Below are 26,586 nucleotides of genomic sequence, written 5' to 3'. Positions count from 1 at the left end.
TAGCACCATTCAATATGAAACTACTGATCGATGGCAGATGACTCAGCAGAGATCAACAAGGAATAAAGTACAGTTGAATCTAAACAACAGATATAAATGCTTATAAAACATACCCTGAATGTTGGACATTATGCATACTTCGAAGGACACTTTAGGCAAAATGGTGGAATTCAACAAACTAATGCATGAAGAATATAATTTAAGAACTCTTTACATGTAATCATAACCCCTCAGGACTGCTGTAACAGACATATGACTGTCCTAAGACTGCTGTAACAGACATATGACTGTCCTAGGACTGCTGTAACAGACATATGACTGTCCTAAGACTGTTGTAACAGACATATGACTGTCGTAGAACTGCTGGAACAGACATATGACTGTCCTAGCACTGCTGGAACAGTCATATGACTGTCCTAGGACTGCTGGAACAGTCATATGACTGTCCTAGGACTGCTGGAACAGACATATGACTGTCCTATGACTGCTGGAACAGTCATATGACTGTCCTAGGACTGCTGGAACAGACATATGACTGTCCTATGACTGCTGTAACAGACATATGACTGTCCTATGACTGCTGGAACAGACATATGACTGTCCTAGGACTGCTGTAACAGACATATGACTGTTCTAGGACTGCTGTAACAGACATATGACTGCTGTAACAGACATTTGACTGCTGGAACAGACCTATGACTGCTGGAACAATCATATGACTGTCCTATGACTGCTGTAACAGACATATGACTGCTGGAACAGACATGACTGTCCTAGGACTGCTGTAACAGACATATGACTGTCCTAGGAATTCTGTAACATATATATGATTGTCCTAGGACTAGGTAGACACAATTTTATGGATAACAACTTCTTTAATATTGTTTTCCATAAAATTGTGTCTACCTTGTCATCCTTCAATTTCTATGTAATGCCTATCAAACATAATGTCCTAGGACTGCTGTTACATAGTCCTAGGGCTGCTGTAACATAGACATATGACTGTTGTAAGAATAATGAGACCCTGTGACTTGTTACAGGACCTGTAACTGTAGCAACATGGACCTGTGACTGTTGTTACATGGACCTGTGACTGTTGTTACATGGACCTGTGACTGTTGTTACAGGAAATATGACTGTTGTAACATGGACCTGTGACTGTTGTTACAGGAAATATGACTGTTGTAACATGGACCTGTGACTGTTGTTACAGGAAATATGACTGTTGTAACATGGACCTGTGACTGTTGTTACAGGAAATATGACTGTTGTAACATGGACCTGTGACTGTTGTTATAGGAAATATGACTGTTGTAACATGGACCTGTGACTGTTGTTACAGGAAATATGACTGTTGTAACATGGACCTGTGACTGTTGTTACAGGAAATATGACTGTTGTAACATGGACCTGTGACTGTTGTTATAGGAAATATGACTGTTGTAACATGGACCTGTGACTGTTGTTACAAGAAATATGACTGTTGTAACATGGACCTGTGACTGTTGTTACAGGAAATATGACTGTTGTAAGATGGACCTGTGACTGTTGTTACAGGAAATATGACTGTTGTAACATGGACCTGTGACTGTTGTTAAATGACCTGTGACTCTTGAAACATAGACTTTCCAAGTATTGACTAAAGCTATGACTAGTCTATTTCAAAGTATGGGAGTTACAACAGTCTGAGTGGTAAGATCTTTTCATTAACGTTTTCCCTGGCCTAAGGACATGGTCACCTTCAGTGACTTTTCCTTGGCTACTTCAAGTAGACAAGATTCTATTCTAACTGAAGTAGTCAAGAAATACTACAGCCTGGCTGCATTTAATTATTTTCTTCTTGACATCAGTTTGTTGAAGGACAGGAATCCCAGCCTGCAGGCGATGGCATGAGCAGTGAATATCTAGGACAGGTTTCGGACATTGATCCCAAGACGCAGTTTGCTGATGAAGTCATCAGGGACACTTGCAGCTCTGTCGCTCAGATCAGTGACTGAATCACAAACATCCACTCCCCCGTCCGACTGAAAGAATACATTGAGTCTTAGCTTTGTCCTTTGTTCATCATATGCAACTGAAGATAAGACACCATGTTTAACACTAAATAGTCTTGTGTACACTACTTGCTCCATCACTTGTGAATACATATAGTCGCTGTAGATTATAGTTGCTATTTATAACCAGCAAATCAAGTTACACCATGGCTCTTGCTTGACACTGTGCATTAGACTCATGGACGTCTTCTCTAAGCATTGTCTAGAGTTGGCACAAAGTTCATGCATGGAGTTGGGCTCATTTGAGGTCTGTGAGTAATAAATGGCCTAATTTTATTAGCAGATCAAAAAACAGATACACGTCGGTGATACACTGCATAGTGGCTGTAAGTATTTAAGAGGGATGGTGGAATGTAGTGGATACGCAATCATGAAGTATTGACGATGGTAGTAAGACACCTGACAAGAATGTTGTTCAATGAAATACTAGTAACAGAACCATTTCTCAGAAAATATTTAAGAATTTTACTTTAATATTTTTGGCATTTATGGAAGCATGAATGTAAAGCATACTGTATACACTGGGTATATCCCCATAGCTTAGTGTTCCAAATGCTTTTTACATTGAGAACTCAATAAATGCAAAAAAATACTAAACTCTATTATAATAAATAAATATGCCAAAAATAAAAACTTCGCAGACTGCTTGCTTAATCATAAACACAAAAACCCTGTAGACAACAATATGACATCAGTGACATCGTTCAGCACAGTACCGTAACGAGCCCCATGATCTATCAGCCATTCAGGAAATTGTTGTCCATCAGAGGCCATGGCCTTATTTCACTTTAGGTTTATGGAACCATAAATGCAAGCAAAACTGTTTGGCTGATTGATGTATTATATGTCTTAGCACAGATGCAGCTCAAAAGAATGAGCTGATCAAAACCAGAGCACATGTCCAATACCATTGATCATTACAATGCTGTTGGCTAATTCACTGCACTTATCTTGCTTCAGAAATACAAAAACAAATACTGAATTGATTCATGCATACAAATGTAATAATCTTTGTATAGTCCAACATTATTTTGAAGTCTTTGAATGGCATTTAGAAGTGATACACAAAAGAGAGAGAATTTATGGATGTTCCTCATAATAAAGAAGTCGACAAATGTTCACATAATAAAGAAGTTGAATTGTGTTCCTTATAATATAGAAGTTGACAAGTGTTCCTCATTATAAAGAAACTGACAAGTGTTCCTCTGTTCCTCAAAATTATATAAGAGTCCTGTGCAGATTCCGGGTTAGAATAGGTATTCAGCAACCCATGCTTGTCAAAAGAGGCGACTAATGGGATCGGGTGGTCAGGCTCGCTGACTTGGTTGATGCATGTCATCGTATCCCAATTGCATAGACCGATGCTCATGATGTCAATCACTGGATTGTCTGGTCCAGATTTGATTATTTACACACCACCGTCATATAGCTGGAATTTTGCTGAGAGCGGCGTTAAACAACAAATCAACAATCATAATAACGAAGTTGACATCCATAAATTCTCGATCTTACGTTAATTTCCTTTATAAATAACATTACGTGTTCTTGAGCATGAAGGTAATTAAACACAATTAACAATGTGATGAAGCTGGACGGTGATACAGAGATGAGGAGCTGGACAAATGCCCCGGAACGGAAACAACCTGACGGATGAGTGTACCATTACCTTCACTCCCAGGTCGTCGCCATGTATGGACTTGTAATCAGCTTCACAGAACAGAAGAGCTGCCACTTTCTTCATCATGTCATCGATATCTGAGGGTTTCAACCAGGTCAGTATATACAATAAACATTTTCACAATCACAGGGATGCTAATGACTCATGTTTGTATCATGCAAGTTATCATGCAATATACCATCCAAAGAAAGTAGGGGAAAAAGAAATATAAATGTTATGATCGGTCGTCAGAAGAAAGATCAGCTTTTGAAAATGACTACCGGAGACAGACAAATTCAGATCCAAAACTTACTGCTCCAAACACACGAGAAATTGCAAACGTGGTCATTCTTGATTTTGACACTTCAGTGAAAGGTTGTCAAATTGCTCTGTATTGATTTTTAATATCCCCAGTTAGCTCTCTGCTCTTGCTTCAATGTAGTATTTGTGATCAGATTGGGAATACATCGCGACAACACGATGAATGTCTAAAGGCTATTGGCATGAAAAAAAATGTTAATGATCATGATAGACCCCTTACAGGTTGTCCTTGGTGAACAACAGGATCAGTTATTAGGATCCCAGCCTTAGTCAAGCATGCCTTAAATTGGTAGAATTCAGTGAGAGGTAGCCAAAATGTTCAATGTGTCTCAGTTCGGATTTGCAGACTTTGGAACAGGTTTCTGCAGACACAAAATGTTAATGATTATGATAGACCCCTTACAGGGGAAACCCTGCCTTAGTCAAGCCCAAACAAACAATAAAATTGCTGTTTACTTTCACTAGGCCACTGGAGTTCACGGTACTGACTAGATGATTAGAAATCATCTGCTTTTACGTAACCTGCATACTCGGCTACCACACGTTGTACCACCGTTCACAAATCAACACATTGAAGCCAGATGCAAATGATGATTTGAGTGCAGAAACTTGGGGAGTTGCTGATGGTCTCATGTATTGTTTTCAGATGAACAGTATTCACTCAGGACTTTCTGGATATGATTGGCATTTTGGGGTGAGTCTGTAATGAGTGAGTGAGTGAGTTGGATTTAATGCCGTTTTTAATAGTATTCCAGATATATCCGACATGTCAGCTTAATGTGGGAGGAAAACCTGAAGTGATGCAGTCTCAGACGTTTACCACTTTGGTGAAACCCACGAACATGGGTATGGTGCTGACAAACCTAGAAACATACCAGGATTCAAACCCGCGATCATAGGTTACTGGCGTGCCCAAGAGAATCGCAGCGCCTTAGACGACAAGGCCACCCATGCCCCCGAGTCTGTAATGATGCATGGATCACTAGGACTGCTAGAACGCCACTGCATACTGTCCGTGGAAGGGTCACTGGACAGTACTACTGAGACAACACACTGGCGCCAATAGTTGTGCCGTACAACAGCTATGTAGTTCCCTACTTTCTCACCTACAACAGCTATGTAGTTCTCTACTTTCTCACAACAGCTATGTAGTTCTCTACTTTCTCACCTACAACAGCTATGTAGTTCCCTACTTTCTCACCCACAACAGCTATGAAGTTCCCTACTTTCTCGTCTACAACAGCTATGTAGTTCCCTACTTTCTCGTCTACAACAGCTATGTAGTTCCCTACTTTCTCGTCTACAACAGCTATGTAGTTCTCTACTTTCTCACCCACAACAGCTATGTAGTTCCCTACTTTCTCACCCACAACAGCTATGAAGTTCCCTACTTTCTCACCCACAACAGCTATGAAGTTCCCTACTTTCTCACCCACAACAGCTATGTAATTCCCTACTTTCTCACCTACAACAGCTATGTAGTTCCCTACTTTCTCACCTACAACAGCTATGTAGTTCCCTACTTTCTCACCTACAACAGCTATGTAGTTCCCTACTTTCTCACCTACAACAGTTGGGTCGTTCCCTACTTTCTCACCTACAACAGATATGTAGTTCCCTACTTTCTCACCTACAACAGCTATGTAGTTCCCTACTTTCTCACCTACAACAGCTATGTAGTTCCCTACTTTCTCACAACAGCTATGTAGTTCCCTACTTTCTCACCTACAACAGCTATGAAGTTCTCTACTTTCTCACCTACAACAGCTAAGTAGTTCCCTACTTTTTAACCTACAACAGTTGGGTCGTCCCCTACTTTCTCACCTACAACAGATATGTAGTTCCCTACTTTCTCGCCTACAACAGCTATGTAGTTCCCTACTTTTTAACCTACAACAGCTATGTAGTTCCCTACTTTCTCACCCACAACAGCTATGTAGTTCCCTACTTTCTCACAACAGCTATGTAGTGCCCTACTTTCTCACCTACAACAGTTGGGTCGTTCCCTACTTTCTCACCTACAACAGCTATGTAGTTCCCTACTTTCTCACCCACAACAGCTATGTAGTTCCCTACTTTCTCACCTACAACAGCTATGTAGTTCCCTACTTTTTAACCTACAACAGTTGGGTCGTTCCCTACTTTCTCACCCACAACAGCTATGTAGTTCCCTACTTTCTCGTCTACAACAGCTATGTAGTTCCCTACTTTCTCACCTACAACAACTATGTAGTTCCCTACTTTATCACCTACAACAGCTATGTAGTTCCCTACTTTCTCACCTACAACAGCTATGTAGTTCTCTACTTTCTCACCTACAACAACTATGTAGTTCCCTACTTTCTCACCTACAACAGCTATGTAGTTCCCTACTTTCTCACCTACAACAGCTATGTAGTTCCCTACTTTATCACCTACAACAACTATGTAGTTCCCTACTTTCTCACCTACAACAGCTATGTAGTTCCCTACTTTCTCACCTACAACAACTATGTAGTTCCCTACTTTATCACCTACAACAGCTATGTAGTTCCCTACTTTCTCACCTACAACAGCTATGTAGTTCCCTACTTTCTCACCTACAACAGATATGTAGTTCCCTACTTTCTCACCTACAACAGCTATGTAGTTCCCTACTTTCTCACCTACAACAGCTATGTAGTTCCCTACTTTCTCACCTACAACAGCTATGTAGTTCCCTACTTTCTCACCTACAACAGCTATGAAGTTCCCTACTTTCTCACCTACAACAGCTAAGTAGTTCCCTACTTTTTAACCTACAACAGTTGGGTCGTTCCCTACTTTCTCACCTACAACAGATATGTAGTTCCCTACTTTCTCACCTACAACAGTTGGGTCGTTCCCTACTTTCTCGCCTACAACAGCTATGAAGTTCCCTACTTTCTCACCTACAACAGCTATGTAGTTCCCTACTTTTTAACCTACAACAGTTGGGTCGTTCCCTACTTTCTCACCTACAATAGATATGTAGTTCCCTACTTTCTCACCTACAACAGCTATGTAGTTCCCTACTTTCTCACCCACAACAGCTATGAAGTTCCCTACTTTATCACCTACAACAACTATGTAGTTCCCTACTTTCTCGTCTACAACAGCTATGTAGTTCCCTACTTTCTCACAACAGCTATGTAGTTCCCTACTTTCTCACCTACAACAGGTGTGTCGTTCCCTACTGGTCCCTCCCATCTTACCTGTGCTCTTCATCTTTGTCTCTATGTCCTTTATGGCATCATCCATGTTTTTCTTACTCTCAGCGACACTCAATAATGCATCTATCAGCTGAAACATCTCTTCTTTATCATCTGCAGCTAATGTTGCAATCTGAAAAAAATAATAATAATGTAACAGGACACACAACAAGCTATGGTAGTAAATAGATATGTTACCATTTAAAATCACATGGCAATACAATCATATTGCTAATAATAAAACAATCTTCCAGAGCTTTAGTTCCCATTTATTTTCACACAACTGTTTGGGTGGCCATTCGGGTTAAAAAATACGAAGTGGAAAGAAAAGACAAAAGTATACATTAATGGTCAAATGTTACAAATAAAGAATGAATGTTACAAATAAAGGTCATTGTTCACTAACAAATAATGAATACAAAATACAAAACAATACCAAAGAACAACTCGCAAACAAAAGACGTCATATGTAAAGAAAGAACAATGTGCACGAAAGAACGTCAGTGCACAAAAAGTACACTAAACTGCTAAAGGACATAGTTGACAATAAAGAATGCCAGATGGCACTGCAATTTGTAAAATATTCCGAGTATAATCGGCTTGTTCCGCCGTGTATATGATGAATGCATGAAGAAGTGCTCAATGTATTACGTCATTCCTCATTTTACAAATTGCAGCACCATCTGACATTCTTTATTGTAATACGCTCCTTGCCATTTAAAAAAATTTAAATGAATGCGCTAATTAAAACCATGGTGAGGTGGTGCGTGTGTGTGTTGCAGGGAGTGCGCACCTAAGTCGACAAGGATGGCAATAACAGTTACAACCTAGAACTACATTGTAATAGGCTTTTAGAAATGTCAGCACTAGATTTCTATGGATTAGGTGTCTCCAACCCGAAGTTGTTTTCTCTTCCAATTCCGAGGAGAAGCCTGTGTTGTCGTTGGAGGCGTCCATCCAAACTGTAGGACCTAGTTGCGGCAGCTGGCGCCTTCCTTTCCTCTTTCTCGACAGTGATGTAGGTGTCATGGTTATTACTTCCCTTGGTGTATGTATGTGTGTATATATATATATATATATATATATGTGGCCACTGCTCAGCCATTTCTGTTTAAAATACACAGTTACGCTCTTCAGTTCCTGCACTATTTAATTTTGGCTCTAAAAATCTTCTGTGAAATTACCAGACTGAAGAAGCTGTACTGTGAGTTTCTCCTGTGACTCCATCATACATGGATGCCATGGCGGCCATATTGCAACTGGATTCAAACCTCTTGAAATTCAGGGGTCATCAAAGGCGGTAACAAGTGTGTGAAGTTTCGGCAGCATTGTTGCTGTGGTTTCTGAAGGAATTATGTATTTTATAAACCAATGTTAAATACTGTAGGCAACCAGATACAATACTTACAAGCTCACTTTGCCCATAACTGTCTTTCATGTCCTTGGCACTTTCAAACTCGTCTCCGACATAGATGGCGCTGAAGAGACGGATGATCTGGTAGATGTCGTCTTGTTCCCCTCGCAGGTCATAAGATTCCCCACGCAGGGGATTAGCCTTCCCAAAGTCCAGCACCTTCAGGGACAGCTTTTGGTCAGTCTCCTGCACCATAACGTTTCCTCCTGTCACAACACAGCCAGCTAACTGTTAGCACCAGTGGTCCCCTTACTGTCTTTTACCTATACATCATAAGCTGTTAGCACCAGTGGTACCTGCAAGTGGTGTCTACATTTGACGGATTTGGTACAAGGAAACCCTTTGAGGATTCGAACATGGACGCAGTGTTACTTGGAGCCCATCATTCCTGCTTTGCATCTATATTTTATATATTTTTATTATATTAATATACTAATACAGTATCAGGGATGTGGCAGGTTTTCTGAAAAAGAGAGGAAAGGTCTAGGGGGGGTCAGAAATCTTTTAAACATTTAATTGTATTTGAAGCATTTTCGTGCAGTTTGGACAACATTCACACCAAGAAATGTAGTAAGTCAATGGCAAAAGTCAATGTCAAGTAAACAAAGATGGTGGATGCAGTAAAATTTCGAAGCTGAGTCAGTACTTTAAATAAATGAGTATACTTGACATTTTGATACAACATACTGCAAATTTCCTCTCTCTTTGATCCCCTAAGACAGAACCCAAAACGTGCCTCTCTGCCAGGGAGCGCAATCCACCACGTTCGCTGCTCAAGAGTCACCTGCTGGAGAGTTATCCCAGAAATAATTATGGATTTGATATGGGAGTAAATAACTTTGACACTTTACAAAATATCTCTTGGTATTACAGATATGCCAGAGAAGTTGGTTTAACCCCAGGGTAAAGGTATATAAAAGGTACAGCGTGTCAGCTTGTTTTGGGAGAATAGCTTAAAATCACACATGTTGTAGACGTTTACCACTTTAGCAACACCTACAAGAGCCTGGAATTCAAAACCCCGGATCCTTTCATGACTAAGGGACGCAACCCTGAATATCAATTTGCTATTGACTAAAGCATGTTATTCTGTTATTCTATTTGGAAAATTCTCGATTCTGATTGGTCAATCAATGGTATCAAATCACAATAAAACCCCTCTGATTGAAAGAGATGATTTGACGGTCCTATCAATATTTTCAGAATAGTACTGCTTTTACAGTCATTGTCAGAATGCTTATTCCAATAATTATATATAAAGGCTACAAAATGCAAAGTTGCAGTTACTACAATATTTAGAGGATGTAATGCATTTCGTGCAGATAAACACAAAGATAATGTACCGGTACTTCAAGTTTTTAGGATAATAGAGTGCATGCTTTACTACATACGACTGAGACACAATATTTTTCAGTTCCAAATCCAGTGTACGCAGTTAGATCTACAGGTAACCCAGCTCTACACTGGCAACACAGTATGTTTATCTCCTCATTAATAGAAGAACTTTACTGTGTAATCAGGGACCCTCATTCAATAACATTCCACGTCCAGATGTCCCCACGGACTGTATGTCACATGATGCTCCTACCATGCAGATCTCGATGTGTCCAGTTCTTGCCGTGGATGAGACTGACAGCAGACAGAAGTCCATGACAGATGTAGAGCGAGAAGGGACGGACTAGACTTGGCTCTTTCTCTCGTATCTTCTGCATATGACTGTCAATAACATCTCGAAGGGTTATAGCTGAAGGAACAGATGAACACTGTAAACATTGGTCGTAACTGGAATTGTGTTAATTTGTATTGCAGAAACACTTAAAAAAAGGCTTATGTGAAGGCTTAAGGTCATTGCTTGATCAAAAATCAAAATATGGGAGAAAACGTACTTTGCTTACCACATTCTTACTGTACATCAAATGTCATAATGATACATGCAGAAATGGCTGAGTGATTAAAATCAGAATCCTGTGAGCAGTTTTTAGAGACATTGTAGATGGGATCCTTCACAAAGCTTCATTAGCCTTGTAGTTTAAGAGCAGATGTCAAAAAATGGATGGACAGACAGATGACAGACACGTCACGTTCAGTCAGATGAGCTAATAATTCAATTACAGCAAGACTAAGAACATGCAATGATGAGTATGTAACTTCAACCCTGCTACTGACACTGCACGAGGGAAAATTGAAAAGTTTGAGTCCTCCCATAGACTCAAAATAATCTACTTTAGTCCAGCTTTGTTATCCATGCCCTAAGGAAGTCTTCATCTTGGTCCCCTAAAAAGGCCTTAGTACCAGCAATCACTTCATCATCACTGGTAAAATTAAACAATATTCAAAGAATAACTTCCTCTATAAATTCAGTGTCAGATATCTTGTATTTTGGCCATCATCAAAGTTTCATAAAAATTTCAGATTATCAACAGAAGTCCTCTCCACTGTCACATAGCCATAGTCAGTTCTGATATTAATAGTATCTCCCTTCCTGAACCTCTCAACATGCACAGACTGGAAGTCTTCACATTTTGCCTGTGTCACTGTGTGTGCGACTGTCAACATCAAGACAAATTCTGAGTTGTCATAGCACATAACTTGGTATGTTTTACATTGTAATCAATTTAGATCTTCAATGTTTATAAGAGGTCTAGATGAAACTCCAGGGTATGGACTCCACAACTAGTAACATACATTGTGCAAGGGATGCGCAGGAGACACTCCACGGGGGCACAGATGGCAAAGTTGTCTGAGACGCTGCAATTCAATGTTCAGAGTTACGTCCCTTGGGCATGCCAGAAACCAATGATCAGGGGTTTCGAATCCCTGTTCACCCCGGCTATGTTGCTAGGTTTGTCAGCACCATACCTGTGCTCGTGGGTTTCACAAAAGTGGAAAATGTCCAAGACCTGCATCACATTGGGCTTTCCTCCCACATTAAGCTGACACACTGTGACTTGACTGGAATACTGTTCAAAGTGGCATTGAACCCAACTCACTAATACACTCCATTATAACATTTAAGGTATTTTGCCCCTGTGCGTAAACCATACAGCCAGGATGTATACCGGAAATCTAGCGTAAAAAAACAGAATGAAATTTTGGGTTGAAAATGTAAAACCTCGAGCAAGGCTTAGCACAAACACATGTTGAAACATTACAGAAAGCAATATCAATGTGGCCACCAACTTTCTGATGAGTGAGTGAGTGAGTGAGTTGGGTTTAACGCCGCTTTTAACAGTATTCCAGTTATATCACGGCGTGTCAGCTTAATGTAGGAGGAAAGCCCGAAGTGATGCAGGTCTCAGACGTTTACCACTTCGGTGAAACCCACGAGCACGGGTATGGTGCTGACAAACCTAGAAACATAATCGGGGCGAACCGGGATTCGAACCCACAATCATAGGTTTCTGGCGTGCCCAAGGGACGCAACTCTGCACAGCGAATCGCGGCGCCTTAGACGACTGGGCCACCCGTGCCCCCAACTTTCTGATGTACCCTTGGCTGATGAGCTTTAGTCCTACCTCTATCCAGCTTTTCCATGTGGAAGAAGATCTCATTATCTTGCAGGTAGAAACAGTACAGAGCTGGACATAGGGCTTCTCCGTCCATTGTCAGCTCCCCTAGATCCACCCATGCCCGAACCTCTTCAGTGCGGAAGTCGGAAATCATCACCTGCGGAAGATGGATGTATTGTAACACTTGAAAAAATGTTTCAACCAGTGTGTTATATCCGCCAGTTCGTTATGAGCGTGTTCGTTGTGAACGTAGTTTACTGTATATCAGTTCTGCTGTCTCACATCTCTTTGTGTCTTTTTCGTTTAATTTCTGTTGTGTATTTGTGAGACAGTATTGTCAAATGTTGGAGACCTTTGCTTCCATGTACATCCGCATAGGCAGAACATATGACACTACTTATTGCTGGTTTTATTTCAACATTCAGAACGAAATAATACTGATGCTCAGTTTCCTGAACTTGCTCTTTACAAAAGGAAGATGTTAACTTACCGTTTTCTGAGCATGCTCGGTGCCGGTCTTGTTGTCCTTGACAACCACTATATCTCCAGCAGTGGCTCCCTTACCAAGGATGTCCTTCAGTTGTTTGGTGAACTCATGACCTTCACGGTATTTACCAGTTGAGCTGAGTTTGGTCTGAAGTACAATGAATACTGAATCACATCCATTGCTCCCAGTGAATTGTGTCACACATCATCGTCAGCAATACCACAGATATCACAGGCAGGCCAACTCTTGATGTGTGGTCACTTGGTCTCAAAATTACCAGCCCGCATTAATGTTGGCACTCTCTGGGGGTCACCACCTCAGCAGCCAGCCATTGTGGCCACCTGATCACCATAACAACCAGTAAACTCATAAACAGAGACAAGTAACGGGATCGGGTGGTTAGGCTCGCTGACTTGGTTGATGCATGTCATCGTATACCAATTGCATGGATTGATGCTCAGGCTATTCATCACTCGATTGTCTGGTCCAGACTTGATTATTTACAGACCGCCACCATATAGCTGGAATATTGCTGAGTGCGTTAAGCAACAAACAACCAAATCATGCTGTAAACAATGCTCATACCTTTGTCTGATCAAAGTCCACACCTTTCGGGGCCCTGTTGGTCTTGATGAAGTCTATCAGTTGTAAGCACACTGTCACCTGATTCTGGCGATCTTTGTCAGTCTTGGCTACATGTATCACATTGCTTCTTGACTTGTCCACATAGCTCAGAAGGGGAACATTTCTGTAAGGTAAAACAATCAGGACACTACTCCTGCATATTTTTCACAGACTCAGAAGTTGATATTTCATAACTGTTTTTCTCATTAATCCACACACTACAAACTCAATGTATATCAGCCTGACTTGTTTGATGTTTAATGCCACAGTCTGTCACATACAGAGGTCCAGATAATAGTCATAATTAATCGGGTTATTATGCCAACAGTCAAAATTAATTGGGTTATGATGACAATAGGCCAAGTCACAGAGGTCAGGACCATGCTCTCTCTTAGTCGCCTCTTATGACACGTAATTGAATGAGTCAGTTGGGTTTAAGGCCGCTTTAAAAGTTTTCCAGTGACATCACTGCGTGTCAGCTTAATGTAGGAAAACAACCTGAAGTGTTGCAGGTCTAAGATGTTTACCACTATTGTGAAATGCAAAAGCACGGCTATGGTGCTGACAAACCTAGAAACATTATTAGGCCAAACCATGGATTCAAACCCACAATAATAGGTTTGCAGCGCCTTAGACCACTGGACCCCAGACAAGTTCTTGAGGGCGTGGGACCATAATGAATAACATGAACAGTTCACGGAGTAGCTGAGAAACATTATTCATATGTTATTTGGTTTCCATTCAAAGAAAATCCAAGTAGTTATACAATGAAATATTGAACTGAAAGAACATTGATAACCCAGCATTGTAACCATGGTAGACCTGGTCATAGCCATGATTTACACAAGTAGTCAGTAGCGGAATAATCACTTCAAGTGTTACATGGCTAAGAATATAGGTCCCCACAACCTAACCTTGTCATTAGAGGTGAGTAAATCAATCATATGGTCCGACTTGGTTGATTGCATGTATTCGTATCTCAGTTCGATGCTCTGGATGTCAATCACTAGATTGTCTAGTCCAGACTCGATTATTTACAGATGGACATTATATAGCCAGATAGCTGGAATATTTCTGAGTGTGTCATTAAACAACAAGCAAAGCACTTAAAGTTGACATCTTCTGAACAAAGGGAGAAAACTGATGACAGATTATTACAACAAAAACTATAAACCTGAATCTGGATTATCTCCCTTTGACCATAACCTTTTTTTTCAAAACCAACACAACCAAGATAGAAAAGATTCAAGGAATTATATTTTAACTCCACAAGTCATATTTTCATGAACATTGATGACGATTTAACCATAATATCCTACCGTGTGTCTTTGTAGACCACTTGCACCTGTCCAATTTCATCTTTAATAAGACGGGCTGAAACAGAGATGTTGACAGTGGGTTGATATCAGGGTCACCATACAACTTGTGCACACTAATTACAAGACTTGTTCATGTATACAGCCATTATTTACATGATTAATGTCACCCTGTGCATTCTGAGTGGGCGAGTTTGGTTTAACGCAACATTGAACAGTATTCAGATGTATATCAGAGTGTGTCAGCTTGTTGTGGGAGGAAAGCCCGAAGTGATGCAGGTCTTAAACGTTTACCACATTCAACAACTCTGCAGTGGGGAAATAATGATTTCTTGCATTTTTATCAAAATCATTTGGCTGGAAAAAAATCACCAGTTCGCAATAATAGTCAAATGTTACGCATAAAGTATTAAGTGTTACTAATTAAGATCAAAATACAACCCTCAGTTAAAAGACGCCATATGAAGAAAAGAACAATGTTTACAAAAGAACATATATACATGTAAAATACTTGATAAATTGCTTGATCAACTTGTGGAAACAAACCAACAACACTTGAGGCGGAACTTGGCAAGGAACACTGCCTAAATCTAGCGCCCAAATTCCTGATTTACAGTTCATAAATGTCTGAAGGGTAAAGATGGTAAAAAAATCATTTAAAAAGCTGACATCTGATGTCCAAGCATCCTTCATTAAGACTTGATGGTCAAATGCTCAGGGTTCGCCTGATGTAACCTTCGCCTGATGTAGCCAAAGGTCTTCAGGTCTCAGGTTGTTACACAGGGTGGTGCCATATGGGAGTAGAACATTTGTTAATGTGATTGGGCTTTCCTCCCACATCAAGCTGACAGGCAGTGACATACACAGATACTGTTTAAAGTTGAGTGACACCAAACTTACACACACACAAAATGCTCTGTCATCACTGCACAGTAACCCTGTCGTGTGATATCAGGTTACCTCCCTTCTTTTACAGTGCAGGGGACCTATTGTACTACCTTGGGGCAACCAGTCAACAGGCTGAGGTGAAACTAAATGCAATTTTCAATCCTGTTCTGACACTGAAATAAACGCTCTGACACTGGGCAGAGTTGAAGAAGCATATGGAATATTTTTAGGGTTGATGAAGGTTTGTGTGAATATGTGTGAATATGTGTGCCTATTTCTGTTACTTCTGTCAGCTGCAAGCATCTTCCTGAGGCAAGTGAATCAACTGATTATATACAGTCCAGTTCCCACCCTTGCCAAACTAGGCTGGAATTATGGAGTTAGATTTTGGCTTGACTAACAAGTCTTATGCATGGTCCAATCAAAATCGTGCATAGAAATTGCAATCAAGTTCGTAAACTGTCGTGCAGATTTCGGTCAATTGCAGGATTTGCAAAGCATGTGCACCACCAACTTGGTGTCAACAGATATTTTCCAAATCTTCTCATGTTTTTAATCAAGGTGCTCACGTGATTTGATGCACTTCGCGATGAAAGATCCGTTTTATCACAATATAGATCTTGATTATTGATCAGATCATCTTGACTGGGCGGTGTGATACGAAGGGTGGAATCTGATCAGGAAAGGCATAGAAGGGACATAACTCTGGTGGCGGTAGAATGGAGCCCAGGAATTCCAGCCTAGTTTGGCACTTTTAAAGTCAGTTAACTCTCTTGCCTTGGGAAGATGAGCTGCAACATGTAAACACGAGGCATAGAAAACATCTACAAATGTCTTCACACCTGAAAGGTGTACAAGCTGGAAGGTGTCCCACCTGCAACTGTTTTGAGATGGTCTAAGATCACACCCACCTTCTCCAGACGCTAGTACTTCGAGCATCGAGTCCAGGTTATGTTGGGTCTGAGGGGACAGCTTATCTATGGGGGATGGTCCTGTCTTGGCGTCAGCCTCATCTGAAGCAACAGCACGGAGACATGCAACATCCAAATGTGACAATCTGGGTGGGTGCGCGTGCATGTATAACTGTGTGGTCTAAGGCATCAGAAAATCCCTGTGCAGAGTTGTTTCCCTTTGTTGTGCAGGATCCCATGACCATGTGTTCAAATCCCATATTAACTACGGTTATGGCACTTGGTTTGTCAGAATAACACTGAGTTAATGGTAGAAATCTAACACCTGCATCAAGTTAAGCTCTAGATCTCCATTAAATTGACACAATATGTTAAAATCGAAATTCTGTTCAGAGCAGCATTAAACACATCTCACTCTTCATTTATTTTCAAACCATGCCAAAGTAGATAACTTCTGTCATAGTCGCTGCATCAGCTGAAACACACTACCTGACACACTACCCGACACACTACTGACTAGATTCGGCATTTCTAGGTTCAATCAGTCAAGTGTTACCACACTTTATTCCTATCCTGCATGTGATTTCAAAACTTTACACACTAATTTTAAACGAGACAAATGGTGCATCATGAGTCACGTATCTATGACGACATATGTGATGCGTTCATGAGCGTTGGTTCGCACCACATACTGGTATGTTCATTTGTGCATCGAGCTAAATCTAATATCTGTTAAATATGAGTAATTCTTCATTTATTAACCAACATGTATGGTATTCGTGTTTCTTTTAGTGGTATACATTCATTCAAGTTGTACAAAGTTGACATATTGTGCAAATCGCAGTAGCTAGCTTCCCACTCATCAAAAACTATGGGTGACTTCTGGGGCCACAATAGCTAAAACACTACTGTGATACTAACCACAGCTAACTGTAATACAGTTTTGTTTGTGTGTTGTTTAACGCCACCCTCAGCAATATTTTAGCTTTATGACAGCGGTCTGCAAATAATCGAGGCTGGACCAGACAATCCAGTGATCAATGCCATGAGCATCGAACCACCCAATTGGTATACGATGACATGCATCAACCAAATCAGCGAGTCTGACCACACGATCCTGTTAGTCACCTCTTTCCACAAGCATAGTCGCCTTTTACGGCAAAAATGGGTTGTTGAAGACCTATTCTATCCCAGATCTTCACGGAGCTGGAATACAGGTATTGGTGCAGTTGTAAAACAATAGTAAGAAGACAGTCTTCCCCCAATGCAGACTTCCTGACCAAAAATTTATATATTAATAAAATAATAACAAAGCCTCACATTTCCTGGAGTGCCATGGAACATTGTCAAGCTCCTTCCCAGCGCGTGACAACTTTGTTACACACTCGGTAACATCGCTGCCACCAGTGTGGGCATGGCCATTACACGAATCTTGAAATTTGCCCTCTAACCCCAAATGTAGTAACGTTTATACTTTTGTTTATGTCTTTGGGAATGCCATCACAGTTAAAATGTTTACGACTGACCATATTTCCCAGATCAATTTACCCTTTTGTTTGTTGAATCAGATTTGTTCTAGATTGCACACAAACAAAAAATCAACAAACATCTCCCTTACATTCTTACTATACTATACCAGTTACATAATAGTTGTAATGAAACAGAAATTCAAACTGACAAACAAAGAAAATAATTTAGCAGGGGTAAGAGTATTCTGTGTCATGGCAGTCACCCCTGTTTGTAAACATAACGGTCAGTTGGTTGCAAGTTCAACTCTAAGCATGGTTGTAGCCACCTATCACAGTGGGGAGATTTGACTGGTGGTAGTGAATAATATGGAGAGCTCTGTGAATGGGATGTCGCTGTGAAGAGCTTGGGAACATAGTGAATAAAGGGAGGTAACTCTGATAATAGTTTGATATTACCAAAGCTCCATATAATCTGCATATTTCCATTAAACATGGAGAATAAATCACTATTATCCACTTAATCTTGTGTTACAAATATGCAGGAAAAATGTAAAACACTAATTGTATGACAATACTGTGCATACTCAGCTTATGAGCTGTAGGATCCCTACAGATATTCATTTACTGATTAAATGGACGCATCACATACACTTGAACTCTATAGCAGTGAATAAAGCACAAAATGTCAAAAGCATTAAGCAGAATTATTTATTATTATGATCATGGGTTTAAAAATACTAAATAATCTGGACCCATGGACGTAAACTAATTCTGAATACCCAATGAAAATTATCACTACCTGTTGCGCAGTGGAACTAAATATTTTTGAGCGTGGTTTAACTTAAATGAAAACTAATCTAAATTACTTACCTTTTATAAATGAAGAAGGAACTAAGCGTAATAACCTATTAATAAACTATTGAAGATCTATAAGGAACTAAACGTGATTAGCTGTTAACGAATGAAAACTTCAAATGAAAGAAACTGAATATCTAAGACTATTGCTAATTCTAACTGTCTGCTTATGTGTTGGTTACCTCTGCGGGAGTCTAACACTGTCTAACACTAACTAACACTCTCTAACCAACTCTTTAACCAACTAAATGACTACCGCCTTATATTTGTTCACAACCCTCACATTTCACGTGCAGTCCCAGCCATAAGTTGGTGTGTTCATGCGATGCGATCTTTATGCATCGGGTGCGTTTATTTAAAACTAACATGTCTTCAGAACCATTTATGACTGCACGTGAAGCATGATCTATAGGCTCCGGGTGCGTTTTGGAGCACACTTCTGATGAACAAACATGTCTTTAGAACACTACCCAATGTGAATGATAACATGTGAATAAATACTCAATGGCTGAACTGTCATCTGGTGCCCTGTATTACAATAAGATTGAGTGAGTTGGACCTTTACACCAGCATGATCAGGGCACTGGACACAAAGAACCACCTTCACACACCGCTGGGTTTCAAACTGGTTCAACTTATTTATCCCTTAATGATATATCCAAATTTCATCCTTGTATCCATAGTGGGTTCCTCAAAGACTTTTCCACCTTGAAATTGGCCAGACGGACGGAGCCCAAACCTATACTGAAAACGCATGATCAACTTTTCAAGCATCTGGCAAGATGTGTTTTGTGCTCAAGCGCATCTCAAAACACATCAATGAAATTTGAACCGGGTTATACGCCTCAATACAAAGAACAACCTAATTTGATTTTTGTTGCCATTTTGCCAAATCTTACAAAAAAATTACTATGATTTGAAAGTGTCTCAGTATATGTTCCCTGTCCCACTTCGTGATGGGGGACAATCTACTACAACGCACTAGCTAGTGTTTTATTCACTAGGCTACCCCATACCCTCAGTCCGTGATCCTTGACTACATACACATGACACAGTGCAATGTCACTCAGTGAGATCAATACACACAACCTAACCACAGAGGTGTGCAGTTGTGTCTCTACTGCTTCCCTGCATATAGATCTGTACACCTTGTTTTTAATACACTGTTTTTTATCTAGAAGTGGTTTAGCATCGTTTGATCTCAATTTACCTTCTGGTTGCGCAATCAATGGAATATCTTTAGGTCTGCTTCCGTTGTCCTTTGCCATGTTGTTGGGGGGGCTGCTATCTGTCACCACCGAGCACTGAAACATCCGCTGTTAGTCATTAGATAAGTGACTTAGTTCTGGGAGAGCGGCTGAGCCACTTATGTAACACAACTTTAGCCCTTCTGGTTAACTGGCTTAAAGACACAACTCTCTCACCATATAGAGGTTAAGTATTCAAAGCTGCTGGTCAAGGGTGTGTTTGGTATGATTACCATGGCTCATGAAGAGGAGAGATCTTAAAATATAAGAAAAGCCCATTGACTTGCTTATGTTCATATTTTGAAAACAACACTTTAGACGTAGGTACCACAACTTATCACTTACCAGTGAGTGAGTGAGTGAGTGAGTGAGTGAGTGAGTGAGTGAGTATTGTATTTATGCCACTTTGAGCAATATTCCAGCAATATCGCGGCGGGGGACACCAGAAATGGGCTTCACACATTGTACCCATCTTCGGCGTGACGAGCAAACGCTTTAGCCAGTAGGCTACCCGACCACCCCTGGTGCATAAGTGGGTGGGTGTTTTTTCCTTTTGATCTGCATAGGTGGTGTCTTGCGCCACTGTTTGCAATTTGATAGGTATCAGGGCTGAGATGGGACAGGTAACTACTGAGTAGGACCCAGGTACCCACAGGACTACCCAGACCCTTGGTTGGTCACGTGATGTATTGTTTGATGGTAAAATTTATCTTGAATTTCATGGCTATACTACAAGTCACTGTGTTCGCATTTCTTTCGGACTATGCACACATTCCTTCTGACTTTCATACGTTTCATATTGTTAAAGCTTCAGTCCAATTCAGCGCATGCTTGACCAGATGTTTCTATATGTGTATCTAATTGCATTTTGCTAGGGCTATGGTCAAACTAGTCCCAATTGGACATTTTGTACCCATGTCTTAGCCCCAGAGCGGGTACCCGGGTAGTAGATTTGGACTTGTTCCAGCCCTATTAGGTACATCAGGGTCGTTGCACAAGCTCTGTGCCTGGAACAGATAAGCCAGAGATGAGTGATGCATGCAATGATCTGCTGCCAGGGACGATGACACGCAGTCAGGATATACTGTATTTCCTTGAGACCTGTGTCCTTCTCATCCCTCTTGTCCAACTCATATCTCTCTTGTCCTATTCACATATATCCTGTTCTATTCACACCTCCCCTATCCTATTCACATCTCCCCTGTCCTATTCACATGTCTCTTGTCCTATTCACATATATCCTGTCCTATTCACATCTCCCCTATCCAATTCACATATATCCTGTCCTTTTCACACCTCTCCTGTCCTATTCACACCTCTCTTGTCCTATTCACATCTCTCTTGTCCTTTTCACACCTCTCCTGTCCTATTCACATCTCTCTTGTCCTATTCACACCTCTCTTGTCCTTTTCACACCTCTCCTGTCCTATTCACATCTCTCTTGTCCTATTCACATCTCTCTTGTCCTTTTCACACCTCTCTTGTCCTATTCACACCTCTCTTGTCCTATTCACACCTCTCTTGTCCTATTCACACCTCTCTTGTCCTATTCACATCTCTCTTGTCCTTTTCACACCTCTCTTGTCCTATTCACATCTCTCTTGTCCTTTTCACACCTCTCTTGTCCTATTCACACCTCTCTTGTCCTATTCACATCTCTCTTGTCCTATTCACACCTCTCTTGTCCTATTCACACCTCTCTTGTCCTATTCACACCTCTCTTGTCCTTTTCACATCTCTCTTGTCCTATTCACACCTCTCTTGTCCTATTCATATCTCTATTGTCCCATGCTCCTCTCCTGTCCTATTCACACAACTCCTATCCTATTCACACATATCCAGTCATGTTCACATCAAATCCAGTCATGTTCACATCATATCCTGTCATGTTCACATCACATCCAGTCATGTTCACATCAAATCCAGTCATGTTCACATCATATCCAGTCATGTTCACATCATATCCAGTCATGTTCACATCACATCCAGTCATGTTCACATCTTATCCAGTCATGTTCACATCTTATCCAGTCATGTTCACATCAAATCCAGTCATGTTCACATCATATCCAGTCATGTTCACATCATATCCAGTCATGTTCACATCTTATCCAGTCATGTTCACGTCATATCCAGTCATGTTCACATCTTATCCAGTCATGTTCACCTCATATCCAGTAGAGTCTGGGTTGGAGATAATGATAACTAGGATGTCTTTGACATTGTGAAATCATTTAGAAAATACACAACCATTCAAATAATTGTTCATTACCTTGTAAAATGTAACAAAGGATGATAAGGCTTTACTATATCAGTAACTAAAGAAATTCCCATGTGAAGTACACAGTGACTACAGCCGTGGTACAACTGCTCTCACCAGGACACTGACCGTGAGCACTGATAGTCCAACTGATAGTACACATCACAAGGTCAACGTTTGATTTGATTTGTTTCTTGTTAAACGCCTCACTCAGCTATATTCCAGCTATATGACAGTGGTCTGTAAATAATCAAATCTGGACCAGACAATCCAGTGATTGACATCATGAGCATCGATCCACGCAATTGGTTGGTCGGTTGGTTTGTTTTTTAACGCCGCACTCAGCAATATTCCAGCTATATGGCGGCGGTCTATAAATAATCGAGTCTGGACCAGACAATCCAGTGATTATTATCATGAGCATTGATCCACGCAATTGGGATCAATGACATGCATCAACCAAGTCAGCGAGCCTGACTACCCGATCCCGTTAGTAGCCTTTTACGACAAGCATAGTCAGCTTTTACGGCAAGCATGGGTTGCTGAAGACCTATTCTACCCCGGAATCTTCACGTAACACGAAAAGAAAGAACAATGTGTACGAAAGAACGTCAGTGCGCACGAAAGGACATCAAACTGCTAAAGCATGTTGACAATAAAGAACGCCAGTTGGCGCTACAATTTGTAAAACATTCGGTGTTTAATCGACTTGTTCCGCTGTGTACCGGGTATATGAATTGTGAAGATCCCGGTTAGAATCTTGGTCTGTAAAACAATTCGAGTCTGGACCAGACAATCCAGTGATTGATATCATGAGTATCGATCCACGCAATTGGGATCGATGACATGCCTCAAGCAAGTCAGCGAGCCTGACAACCCGATCCCCTTAGTTGCCTCTTACGACAATCCACGCAATTGGGGTACAATGACATGAATGAACCAAGTCAGTGAGCCTGACCACCCAATCCTGTTAGTCGCCTCTTACAACAAGCATAGTCTTTCACGGCAAGCATGGGTTGCTGAAGACCCCAGATCTTCACGGGTCTATAAGGCCAACAGCAGCAAGTTTAAGGATATTGTTTACTTTGTGGTTCGATCTGAGACTTAAGTCACTAAATGATCATTATTGATTCTAACTCCCCAACAACAATATGTTTAGTCTGTTTGCATGCCTTAAAAGGAGCATCTACATATTTTATATTTGAAACAATTCAATCTCAAATCGGCAAATGATTTCTTACAATATCCATAGAAACAGACATAAAATGTCTGGCAAATGTCGCATCTCAGACCAATCCTGCATTGCAAAACAAACTTGCAGATAATAAAATGTTTTCACACTCTGATCACATGACTCTGTTGGTGCTCATAGTCACAGTTAGGATAGGTCATTATACAGCTGCTCCCTATAATAACACTGAAATCTACTGAAAAGTATGGTACTTACTTAAATAAGGAATTTAACATGCCCTTTCCGACATATGCGTACTTCGCACACCGGCCCGTCAGGCTATTTGGTGTTTGGTCGAAAAGGGTATGTCCGAAAAGGTGAGGCAACCTTTGTGGGGCTTTTTAGGGTTGCTTACTTAATTTGGAGAACAAATTTAGAATTTTGAAATATGCCATGCAAAAGGTGGAGTGGGGAACTTAAAGGAGTTTGTGTGTTTTTATAGGTTTAGAATTTTAGGGTTTATTTGCAGTTTGTTTGTTGTACTTTTATTTTCAACTGCAGCCAAGTAGGCCTGTTTTGATAGATATATGCCTAGTGCTTTAAAGGTTTGTAAGTCAATTAGGGGGTTTAGTACCGCTGCTAGTGTCATTTGATTGTTGCAATTTAGTGTGGATTGGACTGTTGTTCTGTGTTGCTGGTAATATAGTATTACGTGTTAGGCGTTACTTTTAAGTTGCAGTGTGGGCATTTACCGGTTTGGTGTTTTTTAATTTGGTGTAGGTGGGAGTTTAACTTAGTGTGGCCTGTTTGTAGTTTAGTTATTACTCTGTCAATTTTTTTTTGTAGAAAATTATGTTAAGAGCTAGTAGTTCTTAAAACTTTTAGGCTCATACTGGTATATGCTATCACAACTGGGTTTTCATTAGTTAAGAAACTATTTCCCAAAGGTTATCCATTCCAAACATGAACAACAACCTTCAACTCTGTTCAAGGCAAAGAGCAGACAAGTCTGATAGGGAAGTCCAGTCAGCCTTGTCAAGTGACATTATCTTATCTAACCACATGACGATTTGTAGCAGTGACATGACTGCCATCATACAGCTGGAATACTGCTGAGTGCGGTGTTAAACAACAAACAACAACATCTGGGCAATGGTCCACCAAGCACTAAGATGATTACAACTCCCCATTCATTGGCAACACTGCCCTTACTATATATTATTACAATTATAAGCACTGCCACTTACAAATATATTGGGACTTGACTCTACCCCATTCTCACTCACTCGAGGCAATACACGAGTGAAGAGTCTATACATAGCCACGAATATGCAAAGATTACTAGCAACTTATGGGTGAAAAGGTTCGATTGAAAGATAAGCATGATAAGAAAGGTCAAAATATCAGCATAATATCACATGACATAATTTTGTAAGTAAGGTGAGTTGAAAAGGGGTTTATGGTCGCATTGACGATTATTGCACCAGTAAGGTGATATGCATACACATGTGTGTGTGTGTGTGCATGTGTGCGTGTGTCTCTGCTTGTACTAGTCAAAATTATTGTTGGTTTTAAAGTGCTAGCCCACTGAGATACCATACCACAATTTAGAACATGGATACCTTACTCAGACAGAGAATAACATTCCCAATTCATGTTATTATACATGTGGTAGTTACAACCACCATGTCTCTCTGATAACACAACCACTATTTATAAAGAAGAGGCTGTAATGCCTTGTTATTATTACTGCATTGAATGCATGCACAGTTTAAATATCTAGATGCTTGACAAAATGTGACTTATCAAAACTTCGTCACCATTACCGATGCTACCCACAAAGATACCTACATTTCCTTATTATCTCGAAAACTGTATTTCATTTTGTTGATCAATGTGACCATACGCCCTTATTACTACCCATAAAAGTGACTAATGCGCTTACGAATGGCGCAGCAGAGGTCGCGAACTAGTCTAGATTTCTGCTATTCATCCCGGTACTCACTGGGAAAAAACAATAACAAAGGCAACAACCAGTCCCGGGGAATTCAGTTAGATCAGTGCCCCTTTAAGTGTCAAACGCCAAGGATGTTTTTGTTCCATATTAGATCTATGGAGAACGTAAATACGTGACATAGGCCCTATGTTATTGATGTGGCGTATGATATAAAAAGTTTCTTTGGACTATTGACAATTAGCCGAACATGGACCTAAATTTCTGTCATGTCTCTTCATCGACTGACATTATCTGTCTCGACACTCACTGGAACATCGGTCTTTCTTTGTTTACTTTTCGTTCCTCGTGCGACTTTTGACATAGAACACCTAATGACAGTAATATAACATCATATTTCTAAACATACATCACCATACCTTATAGCTGCTGCGGTGAGATCTTGCTTGCTTCGTTGCGTAACAATTAAAGTGCGAAGCGCCTTTCAGCGTTAGGTTCCCAAGAAATCATCATCAACCGCCATTTTGTCTATCACGTGACACCTCCTTCCGCAGCGCACATGTTAGCATAGGGTATTAGATTCAAAACGTTACCAGCCTTGTTCGCTTTATGGGGTTTTCAAGAAAGTTGTAATACCCCATTAAAACAGCAAAATTAGTCAGTCGCTAAAGCATTGAAATATGACTCATAGCTTCTTATAATATGCGATATCCCTAAATAAGATTATTTATTTTTGAGATAGCCCCCCTTTCAATGAAACGACTGTTTCCTCAGGAAAAGTATTCGCCCGGTTGAATCAGATGTACACAGCTTTGCAAATGCTTTCTTTGCATGTGCTACATGATTTCATAAGTAGTTAACACACAGGGGCTGATCCAGGATTTTTTTTTAAAGGGGTAGGGTCCACTTGAGCTATTTGTAAATTTGGGGGCCGAAAACCCTACCCTAAAAATCATAAACACGACAAATAAATCATTATTTAATTTGGCTTAGAAACCAAATCAACATGTTATCGTGGCAGGCAATGTATTATGTGTCTTATGTCCAGTGTGTTTTAGGTGCAAGTATAATGTCCAGTATGCATAGAAAGGGGCTGCGCACCCATACCCCCAGCCAGTGTTTGTGAGCTGTGTACAGACTAACACAAACACTGTCAGACTAGACCACGCTGGTGTTTGTGAGCTGTATACAGACTAACACAAACACTGTCAGACAAGACCACGCTGGTGTTTGTGAGCTG

The 26,586-nt window shown here is 40.5% G+C and overlaps 1 protein-coding gene across 3 annotated transcripts; it reads right to left on the bottom strand.

Annotated features, from left to right (window-relative positions):
* Positions 1-1,107: 1,107 nt before the first annotated feature.
* Positions 1,108-25,858, bottom strand: LOC139459795 (uncharacterized). Of its 3 annotated transcripts, none has more exons than XM_071241469.1 (12): positions 25,756-25,858; positions 19,925-20,030; positions 16,391-16,492; positions 14,595-14,649; positions 13,237-13,399; positions 12,655-12,798; positions 12,171-12,321; positions 10,244-10,399; positions 8,650-8,861; positions 7,245-7,374; positions 3,721-3,809; positions 1,108-2,024 (listed from the first exon to the last, which is right to left on the bottom strand). In XM_071241469.1, the coding sequence occupies exons 2-12, from the start codon at positions 20,025-20,027 to the stop codon at positions 1,905-1,907; spliced, it is 1,425 nt and encodes a 474-aa protein (XP_071097570.1). In that variant the 5' UTR covers positions 20,028-20,030; positions 25,756-25,858; the 3' UTR covers positions 1,108-1,904. The 3 variants fall into 3 exon arrangements, with proteins under 3 accessions (XP_071097570.1, XP_071097580.1, XP_071097588.1); XM_071241479.1 differs by having other exon boundaries at positions 19,925-20,018; XM_071241487.1 differs by lacking the exon at positions 16,391-16,492.
* Positions 25,859-26,586: the final 728 nt, after the last annotated feature.

The sequence above is a fragment of the Haliotis cracherodii genome, unplaced genomic scaffold (genome assembly GCF_022045235.1).
Source record: "Haliotis cracherodii isolate W230 unplaced genomic scaffold, xgHalCrac1.p SCAF_1, whole genome shotgun sequence".
Lineage (NCBI taxonomy): Eukaryota > Metazoa > Mollusca > Gastropoda > Lepetellida > Haliotidae > Haliotis > Haliotis cracherodii.
Note: the sequence above shows the minus strand (reverse complement) of the source record. Positions and strands in the feature narration are given on the sequence as shown.